The 22,011-nt window shown below is 35.1% G+C and overlaps 1 protein-coding gene across 1 annotated transcript; it reads right to left on the bottom strand.

Annotated features, from left to right (window-relative positions):
* Nucleotides 1-8,787: 8,787 nt before the first annotated feature.
* LOC133791225 (ATP-dependent zinc metalloprotease FTSH 9, chloroplastic-like) lies at nt 8,788-15,965 on the bottom strand. Its single transcript, XM_062229152.1, has 13 exons — nt 14,934-15,965; nt 14,541-14,606; nt 13,365-13,499; nt 13,167-13,232; nt 12,827-13,012; nt 12,653-12,739; nt 12,449-12,562; nt 12,222-12,346; nt 11,970-12,078; nt 11,291-11,416; nt 10,554-10,877; nt 10,351-10,474; nt 8,788-9,321 (listed from the first exon to the last, which is right to left on the bottom strand). Exons 1-13 carry the CDS (start codon nt 15,801-15,803, stop codon nt 9,179-9,181), a joined length of 2,475 nt encoding a protein of 824 aa, XP_062085136.1. The 5' UTR covers nt 15,804-15,965; the 3' UTR covers nt 8,788-9,178.
* Nucleotides 15,966-22,011: the final 6,046 nt, after the last annotated feature.

Raw genomic sequence — 22,011 nt, 5'->3', positions numbered from 1 at the left:
GTTATTTTTTTTTATTTTTTGCAAGTTACTAGTTGATGGCAATTTTGCCTCCTAGTCTTTTATCTTATGTTTTAGTTGATGGCACTTGTGCCTCCTAATTTTGTTATGGTTGATGGCATGCTATGCCTCCCTACTCTTGCCTAATTTTTTATAATCTTACTTAATTTTATCTTATTTTTCTTTGTCTTTTATCATTGTTACACCCAGATTTCGAGCTATGTTAAATATGACCTCGAAAGTTGGATTCGCAAATAAGTGGACTCATAAGGTTGGAAACATGCTCCAGGATTGAATGTCGAGCCTGCAAGACATAGACGACCTCGAGTATGGTGACCTCGAAGTATTCATGATCTCGAAAGATAGCTCCGGGGACGCTTTCATCTCCAGGGATGACCTCGGATCAGGGGTCCCGAGCTCGACGCACATATAATCTCGAGAACCACGTGACCTCGGGAGATGTCTCTAGCTCAAAAGATGACGGGAAACCTGGGAGGCTAAAGCCTTAAAGATACGTGATAACCACCTTGAATGTATATAAGTTTTGTAAATACGAGATGTAATCCTCATTTATTATTGTAAATCCCCTAGAATCGTGGGATATTATTTGGTCAGTTATACGTCTCCTGGTCTTCAGGGGACGTTTCTTTTTATATCTGATTATAGGCATTTAAAGCCATTATTCTATTTATACAAAAAGAGTAACTACCCAAAATATGTGGGATAGTATTCTGCAGCCTTCTCTATAAATAGAGAGGCCATGCACCATTGTAAAGGACCGAAATTCTGAACCTTGGGAGAAAACTCTGAAGAATTCATTCCTAAAGAATTTTCAGAGATAATCTTGAGTTTAATAACAGAGACTCGTGGACTAGGCAGATTTAACTACTGAACCACGTAAAAATCGTGTGTCTGTATTGTTTTATTTCAATTGGCCATTATCAGTTATTGTTTATGTGCTCTTCTTTCACTGTTTGACGAAAAACGGCGTCAACAATCATATTATCGGATAAGTGTTTAATAACTTAACATTGTTTTTGTTCTCTTAATTTTATTTTCTTATTCTTTTTACATTAATTGTCATTTTATAAAAAAAAATAGTTTGTCATTTAGTTTACCATATGGATCATTTTAATTATAGTTGGAATTCTGAGTACAACTATTATGAGCACTCAAATTTAAATTATGGAGAAACTAATGATATGCATGATTATGGTGAATCCTGTGATATCCATTTTGCCCCCACCTATAATCCAAAATCTTCATGGAGCCATACCCAGTCTCCAATAGGGCATGAATTCAACATGCATAATCAAATTCATGCCCAATCCGACCTATCATATCTCATTCAACAAGAAACGAGCCTATCTTTAGAGGATACCCTACAACAGTTCATACAATCAACCTACCAAATCTTACAAGCTCAGTCTCAGTCAATCTCAAAAATTGAAACAATAGTAGGACAACTTGCAACTGTTATAGAGTCGGAAAAACAAGTTTACCACAACCAACCCATTCCCAATCCAAATAGTCAAATTGAAAATGAAAAGGAGAATGAAGTTGTTGAAGAACTTGTAATATGCATCCAACCCCCTAATAAAACCAAAGAGTTGGATGAAATAATTTTCGAGGCTCATGAGGAAAATGAAAAAGATATAATTATATCTCAAGAGCCCATAATTGAACAAATTTGTATATTTACTCAAAATGAAAAGGAGCCTAATATAAATATGCAATTTTCGTATTTTATTGATATTCCATTAAAATTGCATATTTCTAACTTTCTTGTAGGTGTGATGTTATCAATTCTTATTTATTGCATTTGCATCAAAGTCATAACTCACCCTACTAATGAAATTTTACACCATCGATTGGGTGTAGGTTGAAAGAAAAAAAAATGATAGTCGAGCTAAAGACTATAAACTAAAGCGTTTTGTGGGAGGCAACCCATACTTTAATGTTTCATTTTATATTTCACTTTTGTGTTTGTTTTTGTTTCGTATTTTTCAAAAAGCTTAAAGGAAACTTCTTGCCCAAAAAGAAAAGAAGAGAAGATAACAAAAGAGTCAAATCAAGGAAGTATTCATCAAAGGGAGTAGTTCTTAATTTTTTCCATTTTATTAAACATTGAGGACAATGTTTCATTTAAGTTTGGGGGTAGTGTGTATGTATTTTTTTTTTTTTTGTTTATGCATGTTTTTTTATTTGTTGTAAAATTAAAAAATATATATATTTTCTTTATTTGTTTGTCTTTTTGTTTTTATGTGATTTTCATTTGTTATATATATATATATATGCATATATTCCTTGTGTTGTTTGAAAAAAAATTTTTGTGATTTTCATTTTCTAATGATAAAAATTATGATTGAAATTGTTATTAGTTCTTAGAAAAATATAAATAATTATTAAGCTTTACTTTTAATTTCTAAGTTAGTTTTGTTTAAATATATATTTTTCATAATATGTCACTTTTCTACTCTATTCGAATTTGCGATATTTGGATATAGTTTATTTAAACATTAAATTCTTTAAATCTCTAAAAAAAAAATTTTGAAAAATCCTAGAATTTGCTTGATTATCTCTTGAGATTTAATTTATTTTTGTTTGCATAAGCTTGTCTAAATGTTCACATGATGATTTGATGTTTTTGTGTTAAATATCTATTTTGAAAACAATTTTAACTTTTCAAATTAATTACATAAGCTTTACTTTTATTTATGATTTTCTTTGAACTATTTCCATTATGTAATTTTTGAGTTAAACATTTGACATCACCAATTAAAAAAAAAAGTGTGTGTGTTTTTAATTTTTCTTTTGCTCAAGGACTAGCAAAATATTAAGTTTGGGGGTATGATAACTCTACAAAATAGAGTTATTTTACCACTTTTTATGTGCTAATTGTTGCTTAATTATTGAGTTTTTAATTGATTTATTAAGTTTTTAAGTAATTTTGAATTTATTGGGTTTATTTTAATTTTATAGATTTTTGTGTGTTTTTATAGTTATTTTGTTGTAAAATATTGTAGTTAATTATTTCAATTATTATTGTTTAATTTGAGATTAAAAAATATTGTATTATTGAGCTTAAATGTTAAATATAAATTATGTTATAATTAATATTTTCAAAGAATTAACTTGATTTATTTTATAGTGAAAATATTTTATTATGATTAATTTTATGTTTATTTTGTTAGGGAATTTGGTATATGTTTGTGATTGGAAAAAATGATAAAAAGCTAAAAGAAAGGAAAAAAGGGGCATTTCCTTCTCCCCATCCAGCTGCCTCCAAAGTGCCAGGCCCACTCGACCCAGCAAAAGGCCCAACCGAACCACCAGTCTGCTTGTCCCAGCCCAGGCCCGTGCCTCCTCTGCCCAGCTTTTGGGCCCGCCTGCTACAGCACCCTTCGGCCCAACACAGAAGACTCCCAACATCCTTCCTGCGCCAACTGCCTCCCGAAGCTCACCCCTGCACCACCGAAGCTTCCTCCTCAGCAGCCAGGCCTACGCCTGCCAGCCAAACCACCCAGGCCCAATGCCTCCACCACGCCAGTAGCCTGCCCAATCCAGCCTGCCTTTTCCTTTCTTGAGCCCAAAAATTGTCCCTTATGTACTCTTGTCCCCTATGTTCAAAAATGCAACTTTTTACCCCACTTTCTACACATTTTACCCCAAAACATCATTATTACACCCTATAATTTACCCATATTTGCCATATTAAAATTAATTTAATCAATTTAATTCATTTAAATTAATTATTTTAATACCTCATTTTGGCTATAAATATAGAGTTTTGAAGACCATTTAGGGTGTCAATTGAGGAAAGGAGGTTACCATACTACACATTCTACACTTTCAAGACATCTTCATTTTCTTCTTCTTCTTTGTTGTAAATTTTCTATGTGTTTTTAGAGGAAAAATTTGGGGGTTCATCCTCCAAATTTTCCTATTTATGTTTGTAATTTTTTTGTTTGTAATTTCTATTCTAGTTATGAGTTTCTAATCTTTTTAAGACTATTAAGGTGATGATGAAACAATATGTAACTAGATAGTATTTATTTTGTATGTTGATTTCCCATTTTGTGCAACAAAGTTTATGGATTTTCTTCTTCAAATATTTTCTTTCATCTTAAATATCATGTATTTTGGATTGTTAGCACATATTTACACTTTGTTCTTCATTAGTGCAAAAACATAATATTCTTTGTGTAAGATGTGTCATTAAATTGTACACATCCATGCTTAGAACAAAAATATTATGTTTTGCCTTATAAATAATGTTCATTGATTTATTTGTTATTTCATTAGATTGATTTACACTAAATGCTTTGAAATTATAATTTGAAAAGTGAAGAAAAATCTTATCTTTTTAGAAGTAATTTATGCTTAAAATTATAAATCTATTTGGAAAATGATAGCTTGATTTATTTTAACTATCACTAAAACTTGGGAATCAATGTACTTATAAATATTATTGAACTTATATTTTGTGAATTCTAATCCTTAACAATCTTATTTTACCATCTTGTTTACAATTATTAATTTAGTAATATATATTGTTTTTAATTTCTATATTATTGTCTTTTATTTTATTTTCATTATTCAAAAATCTCTTCAAGCTTTGGAGCTAGGTTAGAATTTATTACTTTTGATTTAAAATAGTTTTCTTTTCAATTTTAGACAACTCCTTTGGGTTCGATCTCATGCTTACACGAACACTATATTCCATATACGATTCATGCGCTTGCGAGTTATAAATATTTAAAACATACATGTTTTTGTCCATCAAGTTTTTGTTGGGTTCATTTGTTGTAAAATTCAAACAAAAAAAAAATCTTTATTTGTTTTTCTTTTTATTTTTATGTGATTTTCATTTGTTATATAATGTTAAAAAATATATTTTTTCTTTGTTTTGTTTGAAAAAATATATATATTGATGATTTTCATTCTCTAATTATAAGAATTATGATTGAAATTGTTCTTAGTTCTTAGAAAAATATAAATAATTATTAAGTTTTACTTTTAATTTCTAAGTTAGTTTTGTTTAAATATATATTTTTCATAATGTGTCATTTTTCTAAAATATTCGAATTTGTGATATTTGGTTATAGTTTATTTAAACATTAAATTCTTTAAATCTCTAAAAAAAAATTTGAAAAATCCTAGAATTTGCTTGATTATCTCTGGAGATTTAATTTATTTTTGTTTGCATAAGCTTGTCTAAATGTTCACATGATGATTTGATGTTTTTGTATTAAATATCTATTTTGAAAATAATTTTAACTTTTTAATTAATTACATAAGCTTTATTTTTATTTGTGATTTTCTTTGAACTATTTCCATTATGTAATTTTTGAGTTAAACATTTAACATCACCAATTAAAAAAAAAAGTGTGTGTTTTTAATTTTTCTTTTGCTCGAGGACTAGCAAAATATTAAGTTTGGGGGTGTGATAACTCTACAAAATAGAGTTATTTTATCACATTTTATGTGCTAATTGTTGCTTAATTCTTGAGTTTTTAAGTAATTTATTAAGTTTTTAAGTAATTTTGAATTTATTAGGCTTATTTTAATTTTATAGATTTTTGTGTGTTTTTATAGTTATTTTGTTGTAAAAATATGGTAGTTAATTATTTAAGTTATTGTGTTTAGGGAAGTAAAAAATGTGTGTTTTATTGAAACTAAATGTTAAATTAAATTAAGTTGTAATTAATATTTTCAAAGAATTAATATGGTTTATTTTATAATTAAAAATATTTTATCATGACTTAATTTATATTATTTTGTGTAGGTAATATGTTGTATTTTTGTGCTTGAAGTGGAATAAATGATAGAAAGTTTAAAAAGAAGGAAAGTGGCATTTCTGAAAAGCACAGGCCCAGGCCCATTCCGAGACCTCCCAATCAGCTACCCAGCCCAAGGCCCGAAGCATCCCTGCCTGCCTGCTACTTTAGCCTGCCTCCTTTTGACCCTAGTTGTCACCCGTCTGGCTTGACTCCACACCAATCCACTTAGCCAAGCACCAGCCGAAGCACACTAAACCATCTTCCGCCTGCCTGCCCGCCCAAGCTTCCAGCAGCTTATCTCCAGCATTCGGGCCCATCAGCACAAGGCCCAACTGCTCCACCTAATGCACGCTGCCAACCACAACCGAGCACAGCCCACACGCCTCTGCCCAGCTGAACCATCTGCCAACCTTGAGCCCAACAATGTACCATTGTCTCATTTGCCAAAAATGCCACATTTTTACCCCACTTTCTACATATTTTACCCCAAAACATCATTATTACACCCTATAATTTACCCATATTTGCCATATTAAAATTAATTTAATCAATTTAATTAATTTAAATTGATTATTTTAATATATATTTTTTGGCTATAAATAAGGGAGTTTAGTGCCTAATTTGGGAAGGGGTTACCATACCACAAATTCTACACATTTCAAAACCTCTCTATTCTCTTCATCTTCATCTTCTTTTTGGTTCTTTTTTATGTATTTTTAGAGGAAAAATTTGGAGGTTCATCCTCCAAATTTTTCTATTTATGTTTGTAATTTTTAGTTTGTACTTAATATTCTAGTTATGTGTTTCTAATCTTTTTAAGATTATTAAGGTGATGATGAAACAATATATAACTAAATAGTGTTTATTTTGTATATTGTTTTCCCATTTTGTGCGACAAAGTTTATGGATTTTTCTTATTCAAATATCTTCTTTCATCTTAAATATCATGTATTTTGGATTGTTAGCACATATTTACACTGTGTTCTTCATTAGTGCTAAAACATGATGTTCTTTGTGTAAAATGTGTCATTAAATTGTACACATCCATGCTTAGAACAAAAATATTATATTTTTCCTTATAAATAATATTTATTGATTTATTTGTTATTTCATTAGGTTGATTTACATTAAATACTTTGAAATTATAATTTTGAAAAGTGAAGAAAAATCTTATCTTTTTTAGAAGTAATTTGTGCTTAAACTTATAAATCTATTTGGAAAATGATAGTTTGATTTATTTTAACTATCACTAAAACTTGGGAATCAATGTACTTATAAATATTATTGAACTTATATTTTGTGGATTCTAATCCTTAATAATCTTATTTTACCATCTTGTTTACAATTATTAATTTAGTAATATATATTATCTTTAATTTCTATATTATTATCTTTTATTTTATTTTTATTATACGAAAATCCCATCAATCTTTGGAACTAGGTTATAATTTATTAATTTTGGTTTAAAATAGTTTTCTTTTTCGATTTTAGACAACTCATTTGAGTTTGACATCCTTGCTTACACGATCACTATTTTATATGAACGATTCGTGCGTTTGCGACTTATAAATATTTAAAACATACCCGTTTTGGGTCTATCACATATACTACATACATTAAGTTCTATGCCTCTATCGAGGTCCATCGAGGTAGCCATTTTTCCTAAATATGTGAAGGTTTTATCAAGGTTCATCGAGGACCATCGAGGTAGTCATTTTTTCTAAATGTGTGAGGGATTTATCGAGGTCAATCGAGTCTCATCGAGGCATATCGAGGTAGCCAATTAATATAAACATATGAGGGTTTTATCAAGGTAGACAAAAAACCCAGAAAAAAAACCAAGAAAGGAACGAAAATCCATTCTGACAGTGAAAAATTACAATAAAATATGAAGGCATACACAGATCTGTTTGAAATAGCAAAAGCAATGTAGATAAACAAATTTCCTCACTACATATAACAAATATATACTTACCCATACGATTTTTGCCCCTATATCCGAAATCCAAAATGAAGTTTTTGCCTTGAAAGGATTCACAACTTGCCCCTAAAATCCAAGCTCGAAAATTAGTATAGATTAAGATAATGGTGGCTACCTTTTTTTTTTTTTTTTTTTTTTGTATGAGAGCTTGAGAGATAGAGAGAGAAAACGTGAGAGGTAGAGAGGGAGAAGACAATATGAGAAAAAGATAGAAAAATTTATGATAAGGGCATTTTGGGAATCCAAGGGAATACTAAGATAAAAATGTGATGTTTTTTTAGTTTGGTATCATTTTGTTATATGGTCCCATTTAGTCAAATTTCCCTTATGTGTTAGTATTTTCTTTTTCAAACATTTTTACCGGTAGATATCAACACAAACAATGAGGTAGCTCTCTCCTTTTTTACCTATGAAAACCTTCCAAAATCTTAGTCAATAATAGATTTAGATAATTCAGCGAGCACTTACTATAGAGTTTATATTTTGCTATATCACCCCCTCTCCATTTACATAATATTATTCATCACTTAAAACTTCTTTTAAATTAATCACACAATTATATTTAAAATGAACAATGTAATATATTTAAATGATGTAAAAAAATATAAGTTGATGAATAGAATATTATTGTAAAAATTAGTGATGTATTTTAAGAAATAAGATAAAGAACTTATTGTGGGATTGCCATGATTTTTTAAAACCCAGCGTTTCATTAATTTACGAGGCCTTGAAAGAATTAGAAATGGGAATTTTTAAATGAAATGTTTCAGTTAAATTACATTTCTAATTCTCTAATTTCCCTTTATTCTATTCTTCAAAGGATAATGTTTTTAAAATATTTGAATTGCTCAAGCCGATTATTCTGATGATAGCCTATTTCAGTCTCACTCGTCAGATAACTTGTAATTAGCAGAATCTCGTCTAATACCCAGGCAAAAAAAGAAAAGAAAAAAGAACCACTCTCACAGAGGAGAAAGGAGAAAAATAGACAGAAAAACATATGGTACAATATGCATATGCAGAAGATTTATTGAACCTAAAGCTGTCATATATTTCACAAATAATAATAGAGTATACAACTGAATAACAATTACAATTGTATACAGCCGGATCCAACTGAGTTCCGTAACAGTTAATGTACACCATAATTCAAAAACCAACCTACAAAGTATCAAACACTTGAGAGGGATTTGTGAATACGAATCTTCAAATTCTTCCCTCCACTCTTTTGGTTAGGCTGGGAAATTGTGAGATTAAAAGCAAAGATTTAATGTTAAGAAAGGAAAGCCAAAATTTGCTATACCGAGATATACAAAGGAGTATGAGTGAGTGAGTTGATGCCTATTGCGAAGGCATGGTGGTAACCACAGAATGGGCTGTTGAGTTACTTCATGTTTCACGTGAAGCTGAGGAGCAACTAAGAAATGGTTTTAATCTCAGTTTCACTCTGGAAGGGAAGAAGAGACTCTTGCTTGCCACTAATGAATAACGACAACTCTGTAGGAGCAACCACCAAGTTTAACCACCGTTGCAGCTCATCACCTTCCACTTTCTCTTTTTCTGAAGAAGGAAAAACTATCAGAACATCGTAACAACCACAGCCAGCAAAATAGGAGAGCATTTTATAGACATCTAAGCCCACAGAATACATGTCATTATACTCACTATGAGAAAGGCTCCCAAGTTCAATGAATAATACAAACTTACTTAATAGCAATGGAATTGCAAAGTGCAATTACCAAAAACCCTTAACCAATGATCTGGCAAAGACAAGCATACAACTACACTTGACCAATAGCATCCATACTCCATTACCCGAGGACTTTTTGTCTACCAATGCTAACTTTCGACTATAGAACTACACCTTTTCCAAAGCAGGGGTGGTAAGATATAGAGGCATTGAAAGTTTGTCAACAATTCATTTTCAACATGTAATGCTGTGAACAAAACCTTAACACATGCCCAAAAGCATTAAATACCATAACAATAACGATATCCATAATGCTTATCCAATAACAAGGCAAAACTGTGACATTCTGTGAATCGTTATACCAACTCTTTGGTTTAGAGTAATCAGGCTAATGGTCATCCGAGATGTTTCTACTAATGAAGACTCAGTGCAGAACTTGTCAGAAGCTTCCTATATTGCTTGGAATCATTTGGAAAATAATGTAGCTTTTCCATGACCAGATTCTTAAAATATAGTATCTTCTCCATCATATTGTAATAACATTAATAATTAACTATTCACCCCAAAATAATAATAATAATTTTTTTTTAAAAAAAATTACTTGTTTATTTTTCCCCTTCAAAGTCTGAGCAATCTTTGGTTTTCAATCAGAAGATAGCATAGATTTTTCTACCTCCGTTCTACTTCCCACTCTCTGTCTTGCATTAATCTATAACTAGACAATGTTAAATTCACTTTATAAGGTTGAACCTCACTATCTATTACTACAATCTCCACCATCTTATGTTTGCTGCAAAAACACCTGGTTAAATTTTCAATTTCATTTGTTTTTTTTTCTTTCAAAGGCATGTTGGTCTTGTCTAGTATTGGAAAACAGAACAATTGCAGCAGTAATTTACCTTCTAATTGAGCACCGAGCCCCTCCAAAACAGTAGGGTTTGCTCGCACCACAGAAAGAGCAACATCCAAAGCAGATTGCAAAAGTAATTTCACCTCTCTTTGAACCATATCAACAAGAAGCCCCTGTTGTGTTCAGTGTTGAGTCATTATCTTTAGCAAACAGATCAAAGACAAAGACACAAGCTTAAAAAACACATAGTACCTGATCCCTCCCCCAAGGAACAGCTCCCCCAGACTCATCCATTCCACCACCAGATAAAGTGGCTATGGACACAGGGCCAATTGTCTGATTAAGACCATACTCAGCCACTGCCTTGTATGCCATGTCAGTTGCTCGTCTGATATCATCAAGAGCACCTGTTGACACACGACCTGAATAGATTACTTCTTCAGCCGCACGCCCACCAAGAAGAGTAACCAAGCGACCATGTAACTCATCAATGAAGAGTAAATATCTATCTTCATGTGTTGGGGGAATATAAGTAAATCCCAAGGCACCACCAGACCTTGGCAATATGCTTAATTTCTGGTAAATCAAAAGAAAAGTAAATGATATTGAAGTTAAAAACTGATTGGATTAAAGGGATGACTGAATACTACTAATTGAATGGTCCTATGATAACACCAAATATGCAATTCATTGATAAAATGAACAGTTCAAAGAACTACAGCAATTAATCAGTTTATTTTCCCAGAACCCATTAGCACTTATTTACTTTCTGACAAGATTAGAACCTACAACCTAGGTTTCCTGATAAAAACTCAATATAGTCACTTAATCGAACCCCAAGCAGCATAAACCAAACCTGAAGCTAATAATCATCGAGACTTTCAATTGCATTAAACCTTCCAGGTTATCATATGCAAATTTTCACAACAATAACATATTTCAAACAACTTGCTTTTCAGACAACATGCTAGCAAAATTAAAAAAATTACCTCGACACGTGGTTGTCCAGGAAGAAGATTTGCAACTGCAGTTCCTACTACTGCATGACCAGCTTCATGCCTAGCAACTACAGCCTTCTCATTTCCCTGCAGCCTGGCAGTCTTCTTTTCTATTCCCTGTAATATGTAATAAGTAATCTATTACAAATCTTATTCTAGTAAATCAGTAATCAATGATACTAATTTTGTACCCACACAAACATGTAAAAACCATAAGAAAATCATCTGCACTGAATCTAAACTTGATTCATAAAAGCATTTTTCATTTAGATAATGAAATGTAACAATTGGCAACGCCTAGTGCTCTTAAAAATAGTTAATCAGTTTATAGTTCAAACTACATAACCAGAGTGAAAACCAAATGGCTGGGTAAACCCAGGAAACAAAGCTTTTTAGATATGAACCATAAAGAAGCAATCTGAGAAGGTTAGCAAAAAGAGGGTTAACATGAACCAGCTATGAAACTCAAGTGACAATATTGCTACATACTCAAAAAATAATTACCATGCAGTTTTAACAAAAAGTTTATAAGCTTATATATAGAGATTACCAGCAAAAATATGAAATAGCAAAGGAGAGAGAGTTAACCAAAATTAAAACTCCAAAAAAGAAATCAACACAATGTCAAAATTATACACTCACAAACACACATTTGCAAAAAGAAAATTACAGCTATTGATCTCTCCACTGCTTGAATGAAATCAACTTTCTCCACTATAACTTTGTTTTGTCTTCCAGCCAACAAAGCAGCTTCATTTACCAAATTTGCAAGATCTGCCCTGAAAATGAATAAAATCATAGTCACTATTATAGTTATGAAAAATTATAATAGTTAGGCCAAATAAAACAAGAGCTTCTGAAATTGTTTACTAATATCATAACAGCAGAGAAGGAGCAGATGAGAAAAAGAGAGTAAATATACCCAGTAAACCCAGTAGTCATAGATGCAATGTCACTGAGATCCACATTCTCACCAAGAGGAAGCTCTTTCTTAGAAACATGCACCTTTAATATTGCTTCTCTTCCACTCCTATCAGGTGTCTCCACCTAAAAAGAGGAAAAGAAAAATAAGTGAGGCAAGTTATCTTTCGAGACAAACAAAACACTATGCCATATGTCAATATCAAGCATTGATCCTATAATACAAACCATGACAACACGATCAAATCTCCCTGGTCGGCGAAGTGCAGGATCTAGGACATCTGAGCGGTTAGTTGCACCAAGAACAATTACAGCAGAATTACTATCAAATCCATCCATCTCCTGCAATGCAAATTCTAACATGTTGTCTCACCTGGACATGGCAAAATTTGTCCACATTTAATGAGAGGAAAATGCCAGAAAAGAGCTTACCGTAAGCAACTGATTCAAAGTCTGTTCTCGCTCATCATTGCTGACAATGCGAAACTTACCATCACGACTTTTAGCTACTGCGTCTATCTGTGTACAGAAAACACGAGTCAATGTCAGTGGAGAACTTCATAGATGAAATGTGATTATACCCTATTACAATTCCTTGGTTCTGACCTCATCAATGAATATTATTGATGGTGCTTCCTTCTTTGCTCGTGCAAAGAGATCTCTCACACGAGAAGCACCCATGCCAACATACAATTCAACAAACTCGCTTGCAGAGCAACTTATAAAAGGTACATCAGCTTCCCCAGCCACAGCCTTTGCGAGAAGAGTCTTACCTGTCCCAGGAAGACCCACCTGTAAGGTAAACAAAATCAAACTTACTGATTTATATGTTCCCTATCCACTACACAACTCATGTTTGCAAAAGTTTTCTTGTATACCATCATGACTTTCCACTAGTAGAGTCATAAGGTCAAAATGATCTTATAAGTCTACAGCTAAAACTCACCAGAAGAACACCACGAGGAGGACGTGCACCAAGTCGTACGTACCTGTCTGGATTTCGAAGAAATTCCTAGCCAATAAACATCATAATATAAATACATTTCTTGAATGACTAGGACAGCAAACAAGGAAGAAAAAGGAAGAATAAATACAATCATAGACTTTTAGTACTGATAAAAAGAACAAGTAATGTCCAAGATACCACTATTTCTTCAAGCTCCTCCTTAGCCTCGTCAACACCAGCAACATCAGCAAAGGTGATTACTTCCCCTTGTTCAGAGACTTTTGTGCTACCAGGTCCCCCAGATTTGCGGTTCCTAATTTGACCAGCAGTATGCTGTGCAGTGTGCAAAATCATAAATTCAAAGAGACGTGAGAATGCATAGGCGTGTAGCCAGTAAAGGGCAAGTGATGGCTTGAGCCCCATTAAAATTTGAGGGAAAAAAATATGTTTGTAATGTAAACACATATACATAAATTTAAAAATAGTGTAACTAATCCATAAACCTCAGTACCCCATTTGAAAATTGATAATCACACAAATTTATACTACTTAAAAATTGATAATGCCACAAATTTATAATTTGATTGTATTTGTTAGTTGTAAATTCTATTTTGTTAATTTTTTTATATATTAATTACATTGTAGTTTGTTAAATTAAATATTTAAAAAAAAAAAAAAACTATTTAAATGGTTAACTGTCATATGCCTTAAGTTTGGCACAATATGATAAAATTATAGGGAAATTCTATAGTAGGAATGCCAGTTTAGCCCCAAGGGCATTTTTGTTTTTGATATGTATAGAAATTATAAATACTTTACAATACTGAAGGCTAAAGTTCAAAATGGTTAGTTATTATAAAAAAAGACATGCATGTAATTAACTATTTGAAACTTATTTTGGACATCTAAAATTATTCAGAATTTCCCAGAAATAAGACAGATGTCTGTTATAACTTCAATGTACAATGTCATATAAAAAAATTTGAGTTATAATTTCTCAAACAGCCCTACCGATAGGGACTAAATTGGCAAGCCTACTATAAAACTTCCCTAAAATTATAAAATGGCTAAGAAAATTACAAAGTTGAACCCTCTTCTGGTTTTTATTTTTATTTTACATAAAACTAAATTTCAATATGTTTTTTATCTAGTCTAGATAAACTTATGTGTATTTTTTGGAACAATACTATTCAATATCTTCAAGTGTGAATGCTCTTAAGATAATTATAACATTTAATAATTAGCAAAAAAATTAACTATTGAAGCCCAACTCATCAAAATTCCTGGCTAGGTAGGCTTGAAGTATTATTTTTTTTTTTTTGAAAGGAGAAGTATTAGTTTGAAGGGCATAAAAAAAGGTATGCTGGCTCATACCTGAGAAAAGCTTACGGGAAACCGATGGAGAAGTCCTGCAAGCACAGCCACATAAAATAAAGCTATCTGCAAATGGGCAGAGGCAGTGTGAATTCAACACGTATGAGGTCTTTGTTGCATAAGAATAAAATTCACCTGCCCAACTTCGCAACACTACTTTCTATTTGCTTATCAATTTATCATTGCAGTATTCAGTTCCATCCAATCCGGATTACTAAATAACGCATAGTTCATTTCAGTTATAGCAAACGAGTAACAAATTATAATATCAACTCAAGTCACAAACCTGAAACCTATTCAGAATTGGATTTTGTAGGCCAAACCACAAACTACATTCTTCTCTATAAACATATTTCAATTGCATAAACCAAATAAAACCAAAAAAGGACTTACCAATGCAGAATTCAAGAATCCACCCGACCGCTTATCCGGCGACCCAAACTCCACCTCATTCTCAAGCATTCTCTCATATGGAGCTTTAATATCAGTCGGTCTAGTCGTCGTGTAAATCACCCTCTTTGTTGGAGCCACACTCCTAATCAAGGACTCCGATTCCTGCAACTTACTACCAGCCATAACACCACTATTCACTTCACCTTCCTGACTAGCAGCCTCAGATTTTAACTTGAACATGATATGTACTCCGTCAACCTCCACCTTCTGCACTTGGTTACTATTTATTTTACTCAAAAAATCGCTATAAGGGACACTCACAAAAGTGGTCGGCGTCCTCGGCTCCGACCCGGGCAAGGGAATCCCCGGTCGGAGCAACCGCATAACGAAAATTACTATCCCCAATTGAAGAAGCAAAATCCCAATTTCCTGAGCCTGAACCATGGGCTGCCACCGCCACTTCCCGCCTTTGGACCACCACCAGTTCCCTTTCCCCTGCTGCTTCTCCCTCCTCCGATTCGGGCCCGAATTCGGTGACTTATTATTATTCACACCTTGGCCCTCGCTCGACTTCGCTTCACTCTTTTCTCCCGAATCGCTGTCTTGACCACTCGCCAAAATCTTAAACCTCCTCAGTCCACCATTATTACTTCTCAGGTGACCTCCCCATAGCCCGAAATTATCCGAAATTTTCAGAGCATTAACCGACGGAAACGATACCGAGTTCTGAACCAAACATTTCGCGTCGCGATGAAATACCCTAGATTGAACACGAGAGAATCCCAATCCATGCCAATCTTTGAAACTAGAATTCGAATTCAAATGAAATTTCTTGTAAATTACAGGGCGTACATACTCAATCGACGGCATCCCCGAACTTCAATGACGAAACCCAAATTCAATAAACATATATAACTACAAAGATATATATACAAACTGTATCTATGTATCCGTGTAATAATATATTTGTATGAATATCGGTGATTGTTTTAGAAAAAAATAAAAATTATGAGGTTGAAAGTGAAACATGAAGAAAAAAGAGGGAGAAAACATCAGTTTTTGATAAAGAGGAGAAAATAAATAAATTCAACTTGTAATACTGACCGTTCGATTCATCTGGAGTGAAAAGATCGTAACCGTTAACTTTCACTTTTGGGGATTATTTCCAACCTTCTCGTTATCTTAAATGGTTAGGCGCTGTCTCTTATGAAATGTAAGAACAGGGAATGATCAGGTGTGTTGCTGCCCAGGAAAAGTTAATTTGGTCTGAGGTGGATTTAATAACACGTGCATTAATTAGAACCATGGTATTTATGTACTCGCACGGATGATTTTGCGGAGGACAATTTGGCAACACTCGTTTCGGTTCATTGCCTCACTTCAACAAGGACCACACACACAGTACGCACGCGCTTGCTCGCTTCTCCAATGTCTATACCGAGGAAATTTTATTTTATATGGGAATTTTAACCGTGTTAAAAAAAAATGGATTTTTAAAAAAAAAAAAAGTTGATGTATGATTTTTTTTTTTTTTCGAATTTTCACTTTTATGAATTTATTTTTTTATATTTTTGTATAAATTTTACTCTAAATCAATTTTTATTAATTTAGAAGGATATGTTTGTAATTTGATTGTTATTCTTTTTAGCTTCTTTGCTTTTTTATATTACTACTTTTATATTAAATTTTTCTTTACTTGTTTTGCAATTTTTTTTGTAATATGAATTGTGTTTAAAATTATTTTTTATTAATTATAAAAAAAAATTTTAGATTGGACGTTTCTTTTTCCAAAATCTGGGTAAGGTAATTAGTTACTTAATTAATCTTTGACAGTTATGTAAAACAAATCCTAGAGCTAGGTTAAATAACATGTACAAAGAGGGGTAACTAGTTATCCTGAGAGGAGTAACTTTCTACCATAAGAGGGATAACTAGTTACCATAAGAGGGGGTGACGGGTTACTCATATTAAATATGAAAATAAACATCAAATTTGAAAGAAAAAATGAAGAACATTTCATTAAAAAAAAAAAGAAGTCTTTGATTTTAGTAACATAGGTAATCAGTTACCATAAAGTACCCAGAAATATACACACACATCAGAACGTGAAGGTAACCAGTTACCCCTAGAAATATACACACAAAGAACGTGAAGGTAACCAGTTATCTCCAGAAATATACACACAGAGAACGATAAGGTAACCAGTTACCACAGATCTGAAGATAGAAAAAAAAAATCAGATCCACCCCCTTTCCCTTCTCTCCCATCTTCTTCATGTAATTTTTTTTCTAGATTTGAATGTTCCCATTAGGGTAACTGATTACCCATTTGTTACACCCAGATTTCGAGACCAGAGGTTATGACCTCGAAAACTGGGCTCGTCAAGTGTGAGCTCGAAATATATGAAAAAATTGTATGGTCCAGTTATAAAATCTCTAAAGTAAAACAACGACCTCGAAGATGTGTAACCTCGGGATACTTTTTGAGTTCGAAATGGCACGACATTGGAATACATCAATTACCGATTGTCTTCAGATTAAACAGTCCGAGCTTGGGAAGTGCAAGCTCGAGTGTGATAGCTTCGACAGTGTCTATCTACTCTGAGCATGTCCTGAAGTAGAGTGGCAAGCTCATAACAGTTCCATAAGTCTTGACAGTCACAATGTCGATTGATGATCTCGAAGACCTGATGAGTCACCTGGGATAGCCCCTGTCGTGTAAACATATTTATTGTTGTATTATCCCAATATTTAAGGGATACCATTTAGTCTGTTATTCGTTCCTGATTCTTATGGGACGTTTCCATATATATAGGAGATATTGCATTTAATGTCATTATTTAAATTGATATACAGAATATCTTCCCGAAATATGTGGGAATGAACTCTGTAACCTCCCCTATAAATAGAGGAGGAATGACCACTTGTAGAGGATCGATTTCTGAAGGCATGAGAGAGAAAGCTCTGGATAATTCATCTCTGAAGAATTTCCAGAAAAATCAAAGTCTTAATAACACAGACTCGTGGACTAGGCAGAGTTAACTGCTGAACCACGTAAAAACTCTCTTGTCTTTCTTCATTATTCATTCGCTTCATAGTTTACGTTGTTTAATTGCTCTACAATTTAAGTTGACGAAAAACGACGTCAATAGTTTGGTACTTTCATTGAGAGCATTAAGCAGTACGTATGCGAGTCTATTCAGTCAAAGAAACCTCCCTGAATCAACTATGGCTGCGAATGATCCCAACGTTCCTGAGGAGGAAATCTTAGAGGAAGCTGACTACCCCCGCCGCCCTGGGAAGCAGCCGATGATGAATTCGGACCCTGATGAGAGGAGTGGGTCCTCTGACTCTCGAGGACCACCGGCACCACCGACCCCCAGGGACGACGAGGACATGTACTACAACCCTGAACAATATGTCCCTATTGTGGAGCTTGAAAATCGTCAACTGCGAAAGCAATTGGCGGAGGCCAAGAAACGTAACGAGGAGCTGGTCAGATTGGCTAGCGAGGTGCAGGCGACTCAGCCCCTGCCTCCGCCAGAGGCCCAAGCTCCGCCTCCATGAGATGTTCATGTTCCACCACGCAGGCCTTGTGGATGACCTCGCAAAAACACTGCCACCCGAAGAACGGAGCAACCTCCGCCACCTGCAGAACAGCATGCTCCCTCAAGGCCCTGGAGAAGTACCCGTACTGGAGCTCCTGCCAACTCAATTACTGAGGTACCGGCCGAGATTGGGAATAACCGAGCCCCCACGGAGGCTCGGACCCAAAATCCTGGTAACACGCAGAACGTCTCTGAACCAGCGCAAGCAAACTCGGGACCTTCTAGGCCCCGCAATGGATGGCAACCACCATCACCCATAAGGCACCCACCATCGCCGATAAGGTATCCCTTACCAACTCGGAGAAACACGCAACCAACTCAGGGTGATAGGGAAAGGTGAGCTGGGCGAAAACATGGGAATGGGGAGACTTCTAGGGAGCATAGAGGTACCCAACCCACGAGAAGCCAAATGTCTCGGTCTCACACTATGGAGACGAGACAACCAGAAAGGAACCCATCTCGAAACAACCGCGCAACGAGCCATATCAGTGAAGGCTCAGGAGACACTCAATCGGTCAGTATGTATGACCAAGGACGTAGAAATACTGGGAATTGAAGGGATCACCCAGATTTATAGGAACACCTGAACCAAAATTGGGGTAATGATAACCCCTCGAACCCAAACCTGAGGGATCACCTCAATGGACGAAAGAATCCTATACTGAGATGCGAAGCTGGAATTGTGATCAACGATAACCAGTTTCAAGTCAGACCCCCCGTGGATCCAATCCAAGAAAGGATCAAACAACTGGAAATAATGTTCAGGCTTTTACAAAATGAACGAGGTCGGGATCGGGACGAAGAGTTCGACAAGGAACTTAAGCCCTTCGCCCCCCATATTTCCAACACCCCATTTCCTCAAGGATTCTGAATTCCTCATGTCCCACCATTTGATGGGAATTCCGATCCATACAGTCACTTGAGTACGTTCAATACAATTATGAGAGCGAGTAATGTGTGCTACGAGCTCAAATGCATGCTGTTTCCAGCCTCGCTCACAGGACCAACAAAAAACTGGTTTGAAAAATATAATAGGCATTCAATTGCTTCTTGGGATCAATTATCTAGAGACTTCAAGAAGCAATTCAGAGCCATGATTGGAATAAGGCCCGAAGCATCCACCTTAACCAATGTCTGACAGCAGTCGAATGAAACATTGAAAAGTTACCTTACAAGGTTCAATTTGGAAGTCGCCCGAGCTCATGACGTAGATGACAGTGGTCATTTAATGGTTGTCTGAGCCGAGGTAATGCCTGGAAGCCCTCTTTGGGAATATATGCAGAGGAAGCCCGTGAGGTCCTTAACCGAGTTCAATCGACGAGCTCAGAGGTTTGTTAATGTAGAAGAGGTGAGGTTAGCATTGAATATGGCCTCTCAGCCCGTAACTACAACAACAAACGTAAACTCTGCCTCGACCACGGCGGATCCTACTGCCTCAAAACCCCCTGTGGATAACCCATAAAAAAGAAATAGGAATGAAGGGAACAATCTCGAGGCGGAAGGGGGGAAGATATTTCTCCGTGTACAAAGTTTATACCGAGTTGAATGAGTCTCGGGAGAATATCTACCTGGCTAATGAAAACCAAGTCCTTTTCATGCGTCTGGACCCCATGAGGAACCATAAAGCAAAGAGAGACTCCAGCAAATACTGCAGATTCCATAGAGATATCAGACATACAACCGATGAATGTAGGCAACTAAAAGATGAGATTGAAGGCCTGATCTCGAGAGGATATTTCAGGCAATATGTAAGAAACCAAAACCCCAATCAGGCTTCTACCAGCCAGAGGGCAGCTGCAGCACCTCCTACCCAAAACAGTAACTCCAGAACAAGGGAGGACGAGCGGCCCCCTCCAATTGATGGAGAAGATGTAGTAACCATCCCGGGGGGACCTCATATTGCAGGACAAGACGTGAATGAGCTGAAAACTGGTGACGGGTCCTGATTAGTGCTCCAAAATATCATTTTATTAGTTTTAAAGTTTAAAATTAATTAAGTTTTAATTAATATTTTCATGGATTTATTTCCATATGTTTTATATTTGAAAATATTAATTTTGATTTAATTTGTGTATAATTTTCAGGAAATAAAATGTATTTTTGACACAAACAAAAAGAAAGAAGAAAGAAAGAAATATAATTGAAAATAATGATGATAAAGTGGTATTTTTGACAAAACTAAGCCCAAAATGGAGCCCAAACCCAAAGCTTCAGCAAGTGCCACGTTACCAAATGGCAGCTTCCCATTCGCCCAGCCAAGCTTCCAGCCACTTGACGAAGCCGAGCCGAGCCGCACCTGCCACGCCTGATAGCCGCCTGCCGAGCCAACCAGAGAAGGACACGCATTGTAACGCCTTGGATAGCCAAGACCGTTACACTCTGTGTTTATAAAGTGCCAGACTTGCTAATCAAGTCATTTAATTAAAAACGTGTTATGAAACTATAAAGGAACTAGGGTTAAAACGCTTTGGTCTCAAAAGCCACATTTTCATTAAGGAACATTATCTGTTTACACGGGATCCCAAAAATTTTAAGTTTAAAGACCGTTCACAAAAGACACAAGGTTTATATACAATATCAAGCCATACTAAGGAAAAATAGACAGTTAGGCAACCCCTGTCCTGATCCACTCCTCGACCATGGCGATCGAATAGCTGGCTATGTACATTCAACCCCGCAGCTCTCCACCTTAGGATTGGTCCAGCTTGCCCTTGCCTTTACCTGCACCACGTAGCACCTGTGAGCCAAGGCCCAGCAAGAAAACACAACAACAGAGCATAAGAATTCAACAGACAAATCAATATCTCATATTGCGTCACATAATCTCAACCATATAACCAATCAGTATATTCAAGAATGCCACATACTAAATATATCAACTCATATCATTTACAGTTCACAAACGATAACTAGGGCTAGCGCCCTCAGGCTGCTCCCTCCGTTATCCCACTGACTCCGACCTGCTTAGACCGAGCTCAGTGAATATAAAGTTGTCCTCGGCTACCAGTGGGCGAGCCGCGCCCTGTGCGCAAATATAATGTACGGCACCCTTAGGCCGCTTTTACATATCCCATGGCATGATACCATCATTGACACGATACAAATATCGGGAGCACTTAGTCCCATCATAAACATATAACCGGGTGCAGTTTTCTTACCTTTCAATTCACTAGCTTTGATCCTTCGACTCCTCGAGCACGATCCCCCTCGAGCCCTAACGCTCACCTAAACACAGTCATAGGCCAAAGTCACCATCAATCCTCAAGTCTGAAACCTAGCCTCGGAGCTAATCCCAAGCCCCCAGGAAGTCCTAGTTCCACCAAACAAGGTGGTGGAACCAAACCCCAAACCCTTGGTCAAAAACCCTTGCAAATAACCCTAAAATCCTCTTCAGAAGGCAGGGTAGTGCTACAGCGCTCATGGGAGGGCACTACAGCGCTACAAACAGAAGAAAATCCCCCAGGAAGCTTG

This window comes from Humulus lupulus, chromosome 7 (assembly GCF_963169125.1).
Source record: "Humulus lupulus chromosome 7, drHumLupu1.1, whole genome shotgun sequence".
NCBI lineage: Eukaryota > Viridiplantae > Streptophyta > Magnoliopsida > Rosales > Cannabaceae > Humulus > Humulus lupulus.
Note: the sequence above shows the minus strand (reverse complement) of the source record. Positions and strands in the feature narration are given on the sequence as shown.

What these genes read in the sequence shown, in the direction of transcription:
- LOC133791225 (XM_062229152.1), bottom strand. Translation starts at nt 15,803, where the DNA reads ATGCCGTCGATTGAGTATGTACGCCCTGTAATTTACAAGAAATTTCAT. An exon ending in CAATAATATTCATTGATGAG is followed by an intron (nt 12,740 to 12,826) that starts GTCAGAACCAAG and finishes TTCTGTACACAG; the next exon opens with ATAGACGCAGTAGCTAAAAG. An exon ending in GATTTGATCGTGTTGTCATG is followed by an intron (nt 12,347 to 12,448) that starts GTTTGTATTATA and finishes TCCTCTTTTTAG; the next exon opens with GTGGAGACACCTGATAGGAG.